Source organism: Spermophilus citellus (assembly GCF_964194105.1).
Source record: "Spermophilus citellus genome assembly, chromosome: 15".
Taxonomy (NCBI): domain Eukaryota; kingdom Metazoa; phylum Chordata; class Mammalia; order Rodentia; family Sciuridae; genus Spermophilus; species Spermophilus citellus.
Window position 1 is genome coordinate 21,093,102 of NC_138195.1, and position 15,849 is coordinate 21,108,950.

Below are 15,849 nucleotides of genomic sequence, written 5' to 3' on the forward strand. Positions count from 1 at the left end.
ATAGAGGTCATGATTAATCTGTATCCTATTTAATATATAATTGTGCACTATTGGGATTCTTAACAGATGCCTCTCAATTTAAAAATAAAACTTATCAACTTAATAATTTAACTTCTAAGAAATTCATGTATGTATACACACACATTCCATTAAGAGCTCTTCCAGATAAGAGGAGTAAAAATTTGTTCCCAGGATGTAGGCTCCCTATTTACCTCTCTTATTGTTTCTCTTGCTGAGAAAAAACTTTTCAGTTTAAGTAAGTCCCATTTGTTGATTCTTGTTATTAACTCTTGTGCTATGGGTGTCCTATTAAGGAATTTGGAGCCCGACCCCACAATATGTAAGAGAAGCTTCTACTACTTTGTAGCAAAATAATTCAGTTAAATATCTTAAGACTCTGCCATAGATTAGTGGTTAAAAACCAGCTCTATGGAGCAAGATGACCTGGATTCAAGTCCTTCCTCTATTACTTATAATGTGCAGTGTGACCTTACCCAAAATACCTGCTCTGTGCCTTAGTTTCTTTACCTTAAAGCAGTAATGAAGACAAATCCAAATTTTGAAGAATAGGGCATTCTACAAATTAACTGAGCAAGGCTTTTCAAAAGTATTCAAGGTCATGAAAAAATAAACACTGAAGAACCATCTCAGATTAAAAGAAACTGAAGAGGCATGACAGTTAAGTGTAGAACAGGATCTTGGGTGCGATGGCACAACAGAGAAAAGGACGTCATGGGACAACTCATGGTGTGGTATGTAAACAGCCCAGCTCTTTCTCTTGGAGCAGGATAATTCCAAAAAGCACATTTTGTACTTTTCAGAGTTTCCCTGTAGGAGTCACCCCTAGTCACCCTGGTGGTAGTTAGCTTTATAATACACCCTAAATGGCTGCTGCCTTCCTTTCTCTGGCTCACTTCTACCTCCTGCCCTACCCAGTGTTCCCTGTACCTCTCAAATAAACGACCTGAAAGAAAGTCCTTGTCTCTGGGTCAGTTACTAAGGGAACCAAATTTAGGACATTTAATTCCATTTCTGAAACACACAAATTAACCTGTGATATTGGAGTTCTGGGCAATAGTTACCCTTGGGTGAGAAGAAGGCTGAGACTGGATGGAGGCAGAAGAGGCCTCCTGGGGAATCAGTAACATCCTTTATTCTGATCTGAGTGCTGGTTTTATGACCATGTCCTACTTATGAAAATTTATTGATTTATGCAGTTAAAATATGTGTTTTTTTGATAGGCACATTATAATTCAATAGGAAGTCTTTTTAAAACAGTTTATTAGTTTAGGCAGGGTGTTAGACTTTTTTGTTTTGTTTTCTATAGTGAAGGAATGAAAAAGTTTTCACCCACTGGCTTTTGCTATGAAAAAAAGGCTAACGCATTTGCACTGAGCAAAACAACACAACATTTTTTATAATTATTTTTCTGGTCCATATGTAGCCACAAAACAGGAAGAGACAAAAACTAAAAAGATGGGAAGTTGGGCCCAGGTGCCCAAGGAAATAAGAAAGAGAAGAGATACAGATGATTTAAGCACACAGAACAAGAATGAAGGGGCTGGGGATGTGGCTCAAGCTGTAGCGCGCTCGCCTGGGATGCGTGCGGCCCGGGTTCGATCCTCAGCACCACATACCAACAAAGATGTTGTGTCCGCCGAGAACTAAAAAAATAAATATTAAAAAATTCTCTCTCTCTCCCCTCTCTCACTCTTAAAAGAAATAAAAGGAAGTAAGATATACCAAATGATATTTGGTGTGTGTGTGTGTGTGTGTGTGTGTGTGTGTGTGTGTATGTGTATTAGAGGGAAAGGGGGTGGGGAGAGAGAGAGAAATACATAAATATTTTTTCTCTCCATACTGTCATAGGGATTATAAAGATCCCTCTCCAAGGCTTAGAAGCATAGGCATTTAGGAAATTATATCCTTTTCCTATATTCAACAGAGAAAAATTCCTAAAATAATGTTTCATACTCAATACATAAATTTTCTTTTAAGAAACCTTGTGTTGAGTACTGAAGCATGCTTGTAATACCAGCCACTCAGGAGACTGAGACAGGAGGATCACAAATTTGAGGCCAGTCTCAGTAACTCAGCAAGGCCCTAAACAACTTAGACCCTTTCTCAAAATAAAAAAAGGGTTTGGGATTCAGTTCAGTGGTAAAGTACCCCTGGGTTAAATCCTCAGTACCGAAAAGAAAAATAAAGCCTTTGGGGTCAAACCCAGTTTACAAAAGGAAGTGCATCTCTTTTAAAAACATCGTTTCCAACATGTGACCTTTATGTAGATCTATTGACAAAGGACTTAAGATTTACAGCCAAGGCAGAGAGGGGATTTCCTGTTGGCATCTGTACTGTTGTTTGAGGGTGAAAACCTGTAGCACAAAGTGTGGGGTTGTGTTCTTTGTTTCATGAATTTGAAGAATAAAATCTATGGATACAAGGTGGGAACAAAGTAACAGGATTTATTAGAGTATTAGAAAGAAAGCAGAGATCCTAAAGAGGGTGGGGTTCCAAGACAGGGATACCCAAGAGTGGCTATTGTCTAGGGGTTTATATAGATCTATAGGTTTAAAGAAGCCCCCTTGCACAATTCTGGGTAACACATTTAGTGTATTCATGCAGCCTTTACTCCAATCAAAATACCAATCAGGCATATTTCCTTCTTGGAGAGCCATGGACCCCAGTCACGTAGGTCCTGATTTAAAAATAGACTTTTATAAGTGTCCTAGCAAATACCTGAAGGTGCAGTTTGTGTTGTACTGCCCCAAAGTTACCCAGGGGCCATCTCCCTATCTGTTTAGCTTTATCTCTTCCTCCTGACGTCATGAGTCCTTGTCTGATATTCTCTACTCTCCTGAAAACAAAAATATTCTGAAAGATCCAGGCACAGCCTGTAATCTCAGCAGCTGGAGAGGCTGAGACAGGAGAACAGCAAGTTCAAAGCCAGCCTCAGTACAGGTGAGGCATTTAGCAACTCAGTGAGACCCTGTCTCTAAATAAAATACAAAATAGGGCTGGGGATGTGGCTCAGTGGTTGAGTGCCTCTGAGTCTAGTCTCCAGTACCCCCACCCCAAAAGAAAAAATCTGAAAGAGGGACAGGGTGTGTTCGTGGGAGTGGGGTGTGTGTGTGTGTGTGTGTGTGTGTGTGTGTGTGTGTGTGTGGTGCAGGGGACTAAACTAGGCGAATCTTAGGGAAATGTTCTATCACTGAGCTATACCTCCAGCCCTGAGATGAGATTTTTTAAAAAGTATAATTTAGAGATTTAAGATGTATCAAGAAAAATATTTTGAAAGATCGTCCCTGATAAGTGACAAGGTTCTATTTCTTTTTCTCCCTTGACATTTCTAATACAATGACTGATTAGTTATGTGATTAATTAGAATCCAGAAGTAGCTGGTGTATAATCTTAGTACTTGATTCCATGAGCCAGCATTGATTTGGTGCCTGGGACAGCCTCTGGAAAGACCCCACATTTTCTTCCCTGTTGTACATTTGCTCTAGATACTGAAAGAAAGCCATGAGACTGGGGTTATGGTAGCTCCCTGCTAAGTCTGGCCTCCTACTAGGTCTGGCTTTCTGAAAGTCAGCAGTCCCAGGAACCATAGCTTGTGATTCCATCCCTCAGTACTTTTCATCCTAGATTCACCCAGGGAAGATAGCCCAAATAACCCCTCTCCCACTTAATATCATCTGCATAACTTGTGGTGCTCAGTGCAAAATGAAAATGTGTGTGTGTGGGTCCTTTGTTCAAAGAATTTTTAAGAATCCAAACAACAACAGCAGAGCATTAAAGCAAATGGAGCCATTCTAAACATGCGGATTTAAATGAGATACTTTAGGAGAAATATTGTATAAACATATAGCAAATAACTTAAGTCACTTAAATTGCACTTGGGGTAATCTGGGAAGTTCTCAACAAGGTAAAGGCTGAGGTTACCACAAAAGAAAGTCCAAGCATTGGACTGTATGGGGAAATGATAAGATTGAGGGTGAATGCTCACTAAATACCAGGCACAATGCTAGTTGTTTTACAAACATCATCCCACCCTTGCAGAATACCTATCTGCACAATTTCAATAACCTGAGAAGGAAAACTCAAAGAAGTTGAATAACCTACCCTTGGGCACACACAAACAAAATTAGTTTTTGGTTTGCTTTGTGGTACTTCTATTGTTGTTTTCTGTTGTAGGGATCAAACCCTAGGCCTTGCACACTAGGCAAAATTGCTCTGCCCTTGAACTACATACCCAGCACCAGAAGTTGAGATTTATTTTAAAAAGTAAGTTAGTCTGGCTCAACAACAACTCAGTAGAGGAAAATTCAAATAAGTGTGGGAATCGAATAGCTGGCTCAATGAGTGCTAGTAGGGAGCCTGGTAACTGGAGGATGGTTTAAAAGGGGATTTTTGCCTATCATAAATGTGGCCTTGAGTCTTAAGGCAATGCCAAGAATAAAGCAGGCACCAAAAGAATGAGCTGAAAATGAGAATGTCATCAGAAGCATGATGATGCCCACGTAGACCAGTGATTCTTCATTTACTTAGTGCAAGGATGCCAGACTCATCACATGTTGAACCACACTGCAAAGAAAAGACCACCGACTCCAATTTTAAATCAAAGCAAGCTATATTGGGTACACAAAGAAAGCTGGCCAGTGGCAGTGTCTTCCTAAGCCAGACTAGAGATAAGGTCTCCCGGAAAAAGGTTTATAGCACAAAAAATTATAAGGGGGGGGCACTGTCTTGGGAACTTATAGCTAACAGGATTCTGACAAGCCTAATACAAAGGCAGACAGCAGGCTAATGATCTACGTGGCTTAACATTTCAAGGAAGGGAATAGATTCAGATCTCAACATCAGAATTTATGAGACACTGCTGAGGTTTCAGAAGGAGTTGTTATCGGTTCAGGGGGAGCCAGGATTTATGAGGTGCCACTAAGGTTTTAAAGATGGTTGTTATCTGGTCAGGGAAAGCCAGGCACTGGCAGGAATTCCAAGCAAGTTTAAAACATCAAAATATGGTCAGGCCAAATAGAAATCCTAGTATTTTACAGAAAACAGAAATGATTTTTCATGACTTTTTGATGAGATGGCTCCAATCTTAAGATGGAATTAGGCTGGGTTCATCACACAGACAGTGGATTTGCAACAAGTGAACAGGCACAGCTCTATTACTGAAGTTTTCTCCTGCATCTACATCACTCAGCATTTAAAATCCCCAGGCTGGTTGCTCCACAAGCTTCCTTGGGACCCCTCCTCTCCACCTGCCAGGCTGGCAGCAGAAATGATGCCCTGATCTTGGCCGCCACTAGAGGGCTCCAGCCCCACCTCTTTTGCGCCCCCTGGCGTCCACCCAGCCCTCAGTATCTCCGCCTTTGCCTAATTTTCCTTGGAACCCCGTGCCCAGCTTCCTTCGGGCTGCGTCGCACAGCCGTTCACGTGTGGGCCCTGTCATGTGACACACAGTCACGTGATCCACCTCCACCCCTTCTGGGTCGCGCTGCAGGGGTTCGCTTCCGGAACTCTGAGGTTCCCCACCAGTGCTGGCATTGCCCCTGTGGAGCCCGCAGCGACGCGGGCGAGATGGTGAGGGCGGCAGGTCCGGGTAGGGCTGCCCTGGGGTGGCCTCTACCGCCAGGCTCAGCCTCTTTTCTCGTCCTTCCTGCTACAGATGAACCGGACGACCCCAGACCAGGAGCGGACTCCGACCTCCGAGCCCGTGTGGGAGCGGCCCTGGTCGGTGGAGGAGATCCGCAGGAGCAGCCAGAGCTGGTCGCTGGCCGCTGATGCGGGAGTGAGAGGCGGGCCCTGGGGACGCGAGGGGAAGGCGGGCTGCACTGGGTGAAACAAAGGCCGGGAAACTGGAGTCCCTGTTCCTCTGCACCTAGGCTGTCCCGCTGCCTGCTTTCTGCTCCTTGCCCTTGAAAACCCAACCATGACAATCCCCAGGTCCGAAGGAGAAGGGCAAATCAGTGGGCTCAACCCATCCAGAATTCGGACTAAAGCCTAGATGAGGGTTTGTCTTCCTTCACTGGGCTCCTGGCTGTGCACGCAGTTGCTTCCAATTAGGCAGATGCGTTTCTGCGATGCTGAGGGATTGCTATGGCCTTATTCTGGGTTGAGATCTGGACTGAGTGGGGCAAGAGACAAGCCACTATATGAATATCCTTGAGTGACATCCTTAAGTCTTGGGACCCAGAAAGGTCAGTTGTAATTCCAGAGTCCCACATGAATAGGATTTTTGGATTGAGTGTTTTGTTATGCTTCATCAGTGTTCCCTGTAGAATGACAACCAAACGGGACTTTAAAATTCCTCCAGAAATGTGATAGCAAATGTCCATTGGCTCACTTCTTTGATGAGCTTTCTTAATGTTTTTTTAATGCTTCTAGGTCTTTCAAAAGCATCCTTCCTTTACATTTCAACACACAAAAGTGAAAGGTTGTGGGTTCTTTTTCGTTTTGGCACACAGAGTAGATGCACATAATATTGATACTACTATGTTTATTTTGAAAATAGCTACTACAGTTTCTACAGGAATTCTCACAACAGACTATCTCTCGGACCCATGAAATCAAGAAACAAGTGGATGGACTAATTCGGGAGACTAAAGCCACTGATTGTCGCTTGCATAATGTCTTCAATGATTTCCTTATGCTGTCCAATACCCAGTTCATTGAGAATGTGAGTTGTTTACATAATGCTTATAAATAATACCTTTTTGGGGAGCAAGCATTATTGTGATTTTAGATACCCTCCTAAACTTTGGTGAACAGTGTTTATGGGTAACTGAAGCTTCTTTCTTTAGGATTATTGCCTGCTTTTTTCTTAGTAAAGTTTGGGTCTTTTCCACATCTTCAGAAGAAATTTAATGATAAAATGTCCTTATTTTCTAGTCTTTCTATCTTTTTTTAGTTTTCAGAGCAGATGACAGTTGTGCTAAGTTGTATGATACTCAAGGTCCATTATGGCACATTCTGTAAGTATAGCTACAAACAGGTTACTGAATTTCACCTAAACCACAAGTGATTTTGGTCTATATATTGAGTTTCTGTCAGATATCAGGAATACAGATAACTTAGACAGAAATTTTATCTTGGTAAATAGTATAATTCTAGAATGAAAAGGAGGATGTAGGTGTCTGTGGAGCCAAGTGGAGTAAAGGGGAGACTGTTAAGAGATGAAGCTTAGCTAAGCTTATCTGTTTCTCAGAGATTGTTAATTTGTGAAAAGATAATTATTAAAATAGACTATCTCCTGAAATCATTAAATGTGACGCAATAGAAAAGATTTTCAAAATTGCAAGATTATAAAAGTCCTTCAATTAGGATTAAAACAATACCAGTAATGCCATGCAGGCAACTTATGCAGTGTGTATTTGTGCATATTTCAGTAGCTCAGGTTGTAATGCTACTTCTAACCTTTTTGGGGGAACTATATATGGATAAAGATCTTCATAAAAGTATTAGAAATCTCTTTGCCAGCTATTTTTCTTAATGGCAAACTCATGAGTTTCAAATATAATGGCATTCAAACTTCCTTGTCTGGAATGCTTAGGATTACATGTATTTCAGGTTTCAGGGTTTTCTAGATTTTGGGATATTTGCATAGACTATCAGGTTAGCATCCCTATTCTGAAATGTGCTAAAATCCAGAATTTTTTGAGGGTCATTATAGTGCTCAAAAAGTTTTGGATTTTAGATTTTTGGATTAGAGGTGTTCAGCCTCTAGTTATTTTCTACACTGAGTGTCCTTGCTTGGTTCTGAACATTCTTTCACTAAAAGAGTCAGATAAGGGCTGGAGTTGTGGCTCAACAGTCGAGCACTTGCCTAGCATGTGCAAGGCCCTTGGTTCGATCCTCAGCACCACATAAAAATAAATAAATAAAATAAAGGTATTGTGTCCAACTAAATTAAACTGCAACTACAACTAAAAACTAAATATTAAAAAAAAAAAAGTCAGCTTAATGGGCCAAGCATGTGGCTCAGTGGTATAGCACTTGTTTAACATGCATGAGGCCCTGGACACAAAACCTTAATAATAGTAATAGTAGTAACAGTCAGCCTAGAAGCTGACTCTACTTTCCTGGTGAACACTGCCCAGTCACTTTTTCATAATGCCGAATTTGTCCTTCTAATTATTGTCATTACTTTCTTTGTGGACCTTTTTTGTTATATCAGGTGCTCAGCACTTCTTTCAATCAATGTTACAGTTCTAGACTAAGCAAGGAAATAGATTTAGAAGCTTTTCTTTTATACTTGACATTCCTATACCAGCCTAGTCCTGGATTGGTACCTGATGAGTCTTTTGTGGGAAGAAGGTGTGAGGAGTATCATAAATTTCTTTTCTTTTTTTTTTTTAAACTTTTTTTTTTTGAGAGAGAATTTTTTAATATGTATTTTTCAGTTTTCAGTGAACACAACATCTTTATTTTACTTTTATGTGGTGCTGAGGATCCAACCCAGCGCCTCACACCTGGCGAGCACATTACCGCTTGAGCCACATCCCCATCCCTCATAAGTTTATTTTCTGAGTCACTGTCTTCAGGTGTCCCTTTTTCTCTAGATTTTCTTTTCTGTTGAAGTTTTCTTTGATTCGGAGTTTTCCATGGTATAGGTTTTGTGGATTTTTTTTTTGTGTGTGTGGTTTTTGTTTGTCTTGGTTACAGTTCATTATTTCTGTTTACTTTTGTGGATTCTATTTTTCCATCCATCTCTTCATTCCTTTAATGTTATGTCCTATGCCTCTTCCACTCTGTTCTTCTGTCAGGATTCCTTTTTTGGTGTCACTATCAAGTGTAAATGCTTCTTAACCTTCCTGTAATGCCTAAAAACATGTTAGAGGTTCTTTGCATTTGTGACAGGCAGCTATGATGTTGAGGGGACAGCTACTGCTTAATAAAACTTCAAAAAAGTCTATTTGCTGATAATACCTGTGGTAGTGATCTGGTTTCTATTGTGTTTTTTTTTTTCCCCCAATCCTTATATTTGTACTACTTATATATTGCTATTCAGGCTAGAATGGTGGTACCATTTCGTTTTGTGGTAGTTCATTGGAAACATTTATTCAGAGTCTGATAGGTTTCTGCATTTTATTAATTAACCTTAGAAACAGCAGTGCATTTGCAGACTACACTTTAGAGTTTGTGAAACATTCTGGACTTTCTAGGGCGAGAACTATCAAGACTTTCTAGGGCAAGAAAAATTAGTACCTTTAGTAAAGGCTCAAGAGGGAATCCTGAAAGATTCTTGCTAATTAACACTGGCCAGTGTTTTAGTGTTAATCAAAAGATGACCCAATTATTTTCTTCAAAAAAACGGTATTTATTTTCTGTAGCCTTATTTCTACTATGCTTAAATGTCTGCAGAAGAACAGCTCTAATTCTTAAAGTTTCACTAATCTGTCAGTTTAGGAGTTTCATGCATGTATTTGCCTATAATGACTTCTGTTTTTTTAGAAGCTATCTTAAAGGAGAATTTTTTAAAGTCCATTGTTTTAAAATTTTTAGATTTGTAAAATTAAAATTTTCTGTTCTAAAATGAAACCTAAATTATTTTTTCAGGTCATCTTCCTGTTAATTTATAAATGCTATTTTTGGAGTCATTTTCCCCCCCTCCTTTTCACCCTTTCTTTTGAGGAAATAGATGTGGTTACTGAAACTCAGCAATTAGGCCAATGCATGTCTCAGAGCCTTATTGCCCCAAACTTCCTTACAGGCTGCCTTCTGGACCTGTCTTATTTTAAATGATGATATCCCTTGCTTTTGATGCTGCAACCTTTTATTTCTTGAAGGTACCCAGTGCCATGTTACCATCAGGCCTTGGCTTACAATCATCCATGTGCCTCTGTCCTTTGATTGATATCTGTGTTCCACTTCTTGGCTCAATTATTACGTCGTCTTTGACCCTCTGTTCTAGATATTAGTAGGGTTCATCACAAACCTAATACATAGGGACTCTTATGAATATTTGAATATTCATAATATTTGAATGAATGAACAAATGAAAGAACCAAGGTCTGTGTATAATCTGTTTTAGTTAGCTTTTTTGCTGATGTGACCAAAAGACCTGACAAGAACAATTAGAGAAGGAAAGTTTACTTTGAGGCTTATGTTTTCAGAGGTCTCATTCCATAGAAGACTGGATCCATTGCTCTGGGCTCAAGGTGAGGCAGGAGAATGTGGTGGAGGAATGTAGGTCAGGACATGGCCACCAAGAAGCAGAGAGAGAGTTCTTCTCACACTGATGTCAAAATATTCACCCCCAAAGGTACACTTCAGTGACCCACCTCCTCCAGCCATACCCTACCATTATGTTATCACCTAGTTAATCCCTATGAGGGGATTAATGCACTGATTAGGTTAAAACTCTTAAAACCCAATCATTTCACCTCTAAACATTCTTGTGGACACTAATACCTAAACTACGCATCTGTTAAAAAAAATCCCTAGTTGTTTCAGTTTTCCATGGTCCTACCTTCACCTTTTATTCTCTCTTCCCAGTTGAGGAATATCTCCTACAGGGGAAATACCAAAGATATCTAACAGTTCTGGGAATGGCTATCTGATTGTAAAATGGCCACAAAGCACATAAAACTGTGAGTTCAGCTTGGGAAGGGTAAAGGAAATTGGCATTGATTATCTGCTGTGTACCAAGTACTTGAGATGAATAGACTGCTTGTGCTCAAAAGATCCCAAGTTTTAGGTCTTTACTCATTGTGTTTTTTATGTCTTGTAAGGTAGTTTTAGTGATGGGGGAAAAAATAGGGTATTGGTGCTGTTCTTGGTATTTAAATTCTGAAGTAACCTCTATCTCAATTAAAGTCTCATTTTAAGATTTAATTTTTCTGTTTCTGTCTGAAAATTATTACCAATTTATGATTTTATTTATTTATTTATTTATTGGTACTGGGGATTGAGCTCAGGGGTACTCAATCACTGAGCCACATCCCCAGCCCAATTTGTATTTTATTCAGAGAAGGGTCTCACTGAGTTGCTAAGTGCCTCACCAATGCTGAGGCTGGCTTTGAACTCACAATCCTCCTGTCTCAGCCTCCTGAGCCTCTGGGATTACAGCCCAGGCATGAGCCATCATGCCTGGCCCAATTTCTGATTTTTATGAAGCAATTAGGGGTTAAAAAAAATTAGGTCTTTTAATGTGGCCCAGTGGTAAAGTACTGGCCTAGCACACACAAGATCCTGGTTTCCATCCCAAGCACCCCAAGAAAAAAGAGGAAAGGGATCAGAGGGTGGGAGGGGGGAGGGAGAGGAGAAGGGCTGGGGAGTGATATTGGCCACATTGTGTTGTTATATTGTGTGTGTGTACAAATATGTAACAACAAATCCTATCTTTATGTACAACTATAATACACCAATAAAAAATGTGGAAAGAAACAGAAAACAGATGGAGGAAAATAAAAATAAAGTTAGAATTAAGAGTAAGAAAATTTTGATCTCAGAGGAGCAGTGAAAAAAATCAGCATATAAATTGAATTCATATTTTTCTGTGTTCTTTCTTCATAGTCTAGAATCCAGAATTATTTAAGCAATTAATTGTAGGAAATTTAAGTAATCTGAAAAGATAACTGAAAAAATTTTTACATTATCCCAGTGGCTCAGGAGCCTGAGGCAGGAGGATTATGAGTTCAAAGCCTGCCTTAGCAACTTAGCAAGGCCCTAAACAACTATGAGACCCTTTCTCTAAATAAAATATAAAAAGCTGGGGATGTGGCTCAGTGGTTAAGCACCCCTGGGCTAATTTAATTATGATCACTGAAATCTTATGTATCTTTGTATAAATAAGAAAAAGTTTTAAATTACAATGTTGTGTTTCCTCTATAGTGACATTATAGCATATTTGACTTGTTATAAAAATAGATATTCTTTTTAACCACCAAGGAAAAAAAAAGAATAAAGAAAGATATAGGAAAGAAAAGTAAGAAAAAGAAAAATTATCTGAAATTTCATCAGATGGAGGGGCACCTGCCAATATTTTGTTATGTATATTGTAAATACATTTCCATGCAGACAATAGGTTTACAGAAGATAAATCTATAAAAGAAGGTTAGTTATAATTCCACCAGCCCAGATTAATCAACCTTTGAGCATTTTGATGTTTTTTTTTTTTTAATTGGAGATTAAACCCTGGTGTGCTTAACCACTGAGCCATATCCCCAGCCCTTTTTATTTTTTTATTTTGAGGCAGGGTGTCCCTGAGTTGTTTAGAGCTTCTCTAAATTGCCGAGGCTGGCTTTGAACTTGTGATCCTGGGATTTCAGGCAGGCCTGTGCCACCACCCCCAGCCTTTCTAGTCTTTTATTTGTTTCTTTTTTTTTTTTAATTGGTTGTTCAAAACATTACATAGTTCTTGATATATCATATTTCACACTTTGATTCAAGTGGGTTATGAACTCCCATTTTTACCCCGTATACAGATTGCAGAATCACATCAGTTACACTTCCACTAATTTACATATTGACATACTCATATCTGTTGTATTCTGCTGCCTTTCCTATCCTCTACTATCCCCCCTCCCCTCCCCTCCCCTCCCCTCTTCTCTACCCCTCAACTTTGACCTGTTCTAGATGACTGTGTGTGCATTTGCAGCCTGATTTTTTTTAAATTTTTTTTTTAATATTTATTTTTTTTTAGTTCTCGGCGGACACAACATCTTTGTTGGTATGTGGTGCTGAGGATCGAACCCCGGCCGCACGCATGCCAGGCGAGCGCGCTACCACTTGAGCCACATCCCCAGCCCCATCCTGATTTTTTTTAATATTAACTTATGAACATTTTAACATATCTTTGAGACTTTTGTGAACTTAATTTTTATTCCTACTCCCTTCTATGATTATCATAATTTATTTAACAATCATCCAATATCAGATTTTAATGAACTATTTATATAAAAAATACTGACAACCACAAATGTTAAGAATATACAGCACCTAGCATTGGTTAATAGATCTTAATATTTTGCCATTTTGCTTCAAAGATACCAGTCTACCCCCTTTTTCTCATGAGTACTAAACATTTTGGGTGAGGACTTTTTTGTATCCCAGCCTTTTAATTTTTTATAACTGGAGAAACTATCTTGAGTGGGTATGTGTGAGTACATATATGTATAGTATTAGCAATTCCATTTTTCTTTTGTATAGACAACCTTTATTGTGTAGTTGTTATTATCATGTTGATTTGTGTGAATGAATGTGTGTGTTTATGTGACTATAAAATTAGGCTTTCACATAATTGAGGCCTTTCTGGTTTTCTCTGCTATGTGCTAGTAAAATTATCTTAAATACCACAGATTTCTAATCCATCACAATACAGCAATTCCCCACAACTTTATTCATAATTGTCATATTTCTCTTCAACTTTCTAATTTGCCATGTAAGTTTGAGACCTCAAAATGTCATTTATATTACTATTTCATTCCACAGAAAATCCTATAAACATTTGATTGGAATTGCATAGTAATTCTGGTGTTTGTGACTTTCCAGTATAAATTGTGATGCCATGAGCATCCGGTTGTTTGCAGTCAGGAATATTTTTCTTGAAACTAAGATTTAAGAAATAGAATTCTTGGGTCAGAGGTTACATTTAAAATCAATGTTATTTGATCAGATTGGTAGGTTATTTTTTAAAAGATGGGCAGAATCCACTGCTGCCAAAGGCTTGGGATATATATATATATATATATATATAGATATAGATATATATAGATATATATAGATATATATAGATATAGATAGATAGATGGGTACACTGGTGGTGACGGTGATTTGTGACACATTCATGCATAGTAATCTAGAAATGCTGTTAAGATTAGAAAAGTTTTGTCTTTTTATTTGACAATGCTATTTTGAGAAGCCTATAGAAATAATTATTGCCTAGGAGTGTGTGTGTGTGTGTGTGTGTGTGTGTGTGTGTTTAGAGCAGCTTTGTTTACAATAGCAAACTTTGGAAATATTAATATTCACCAGTGGAAAGCTTTTGACTAATTGAAAGGTTTGAATCAAATCTATATGTTTTGACCTACAATGTAGTTTACGAGAAAGTTAAGTGAAAGATGGGGCAAAGAAATCTATAGTATAAGTGTGTTTTTATTTAAAAACAAGAAGGGTAGGTAAACTGAATGTGTGCATTAGTCTGTGTTTAAGGACCTTAGGAAACAGGAGCATGTGCTCAAAGTTTAAGTTGGTTATTTCAAGGGTTAGGTTGGGGTAGGAAGGAGTTAATTCATATACCATGAGATTCATTCTTCTTAAATGTATGTAGTTCAGAGGCTTTTAGTTTATTCATAAAGTTTTATAACCATGGACAACAAATTCCAGAACATTTTCATCATCTTATATTTATTGACTTTTTTCATCATCTCTCGAGTGTCTCAAATTTTGAGTTTTTTATATTTTGGAATATTTGCATAAACTTTACCAGATGAGTATCTATCCTTAATTATGCTGTACTTTGGTGGTTAAAAGAAAAGTTTAATAAAAAAAAGGAAATCACAGTGAGTTGGCAAAGTAATCTGTTTGTCTTGGAAAAGAGATTCTTGCCTGGCCATGCAGTAAACGTCATTTATATACCCAGTCTTCTGGCAAGTCATTGGTTAATTTTATCTCTCTGCTTTCATGTATGTGGAATAATAAACATTTATTGGCATTTTAAACAACAGGATGAAAAGAAATTTTAACTTCACCATATCCATTGCTCTACATGTTAAAGATCTTGTTACTTAGTTTTTAAGTTATTCCAGTTGTCATTCTCAGTTGCTTTGGAGAGAGTACCTAATCACTGCCCATCAGCATTGTGTGTCTGGTGAAACAAAAGGGTGCAAAACCTGATTTCTTACTGTTTTTACTACTCTAGTCAACCATGAATTTGAACTTACTTTATATTTTTTTGTCATTTTTTAAAATTGTATAAGTTGATGATTGTTCTTTGCTGTTTGTCTATGGCCCATTGGTAGTGGCTCCAGCCATTGTTGATAACCATTTCCTTCCTCATCTTTGTCTTTTTGTTACTGTATATTGAATTCTTATATTACAATTTATTGCAAATAATGTTTTGACCTTTTAAAACTGAATTTGCTTTCATATTCAGCGTGTGTACGATGAAGAAGTGGAGGAGCCAGTGCTCAAGATTGAGGCAGAAAAAACAGAACAGGTACTTTTTAAAACTCTTTGATTAAGTTCCCAGCTTAGAGTAGAAGATTGATAGAGATTTGTTAGATATCTAGTATGGGGAAGGATACTGGGGAAGTGGGAGAGATTTCTCTCGAAAGGTAGCCCAAATGAACTTTTTTATTTGTTTCCGAAACTTAGCATATTAAGTAATATGTAGATTGAATTCCTGAATTCTGGTATAAAAATAGAGCAGAGATCAGCAAACCTTTTCTGTAAATGGCAGTAGCAAATATGGAGGTTTTATAAGCCACTTAGTTGTCTGTCTCTTCTCTTCCCCTTCCTCCTCTCCTTTTTTCTCCTTCTCCTCTTTTCCTCTTTCTCTTCCAGCCTTTTAAAAATGTAGAATTTATTCTTACATTTGCAGAACTAGGCCATGGGTTAGGAGTTGGCCGATTTTTTTTTTTTTTTTTTTTGGTGGTGTTAGGGATCAAATCTAGGACTTCAGGCATGTGCTCTACCACTGAGCTACATCCCCAGCCCAAATTTGCCACCTCTAAAGTACAATTTTACATAGGTGAGTTATTTGAAGACTGAGTTTCTCTATCTCTCATGATTGCTTTGATGTTTATTACTACCAGATCAAAATGTTAATAAGATAAATATTGGTCTAGACTGCCCACAATTGAGTGCTTCTTGACTGCTATAGGAGTCGTTAGTATAGAG

At 38.4% G+C, this 15,849-nt stretch overlaps 1 protein-coding gene across 3 annotated transcripts in view; it reads left to right on the plus strand.

The window, feature by feature from the left end:
• Positions 1 to 5,453: 5,453 nt before the first annotated feature.
• WASHC2A (WASH complex subunit 2A) overlaps positions 5,454 to 15,849 on the plus strand; it is a 58,281-nt gene continuing 47,885 nt past the window's right edge. For all 3 annotated transcript variants that reach the window (XM_081267798.1, XM_081267799.1, XM_081267800.1), the window contains exons 1-4: positions 5,454 to 5,589; positions 5,675 to 5,797; positions 6,521 to 6,685; positions 15,104 to 15,166. In XM_081267798.1, coding sequence (XP_081123924.1) covers positions 5,587 to 5,589; positions 5,675 to 5,797; positions 6,521 to 6,685; positions 15,104 to 15,166 — 354 coding nt within the window. In that variant the 5' untranslated portion in view covers positions 5,454 to 5,586. The remainder of the gene's footprint in view (positions 5,590 to 5,674; positions 5,798 to 6,520; positions 6,686 to 15,103; positions 15,167 to 15,849) is intronic.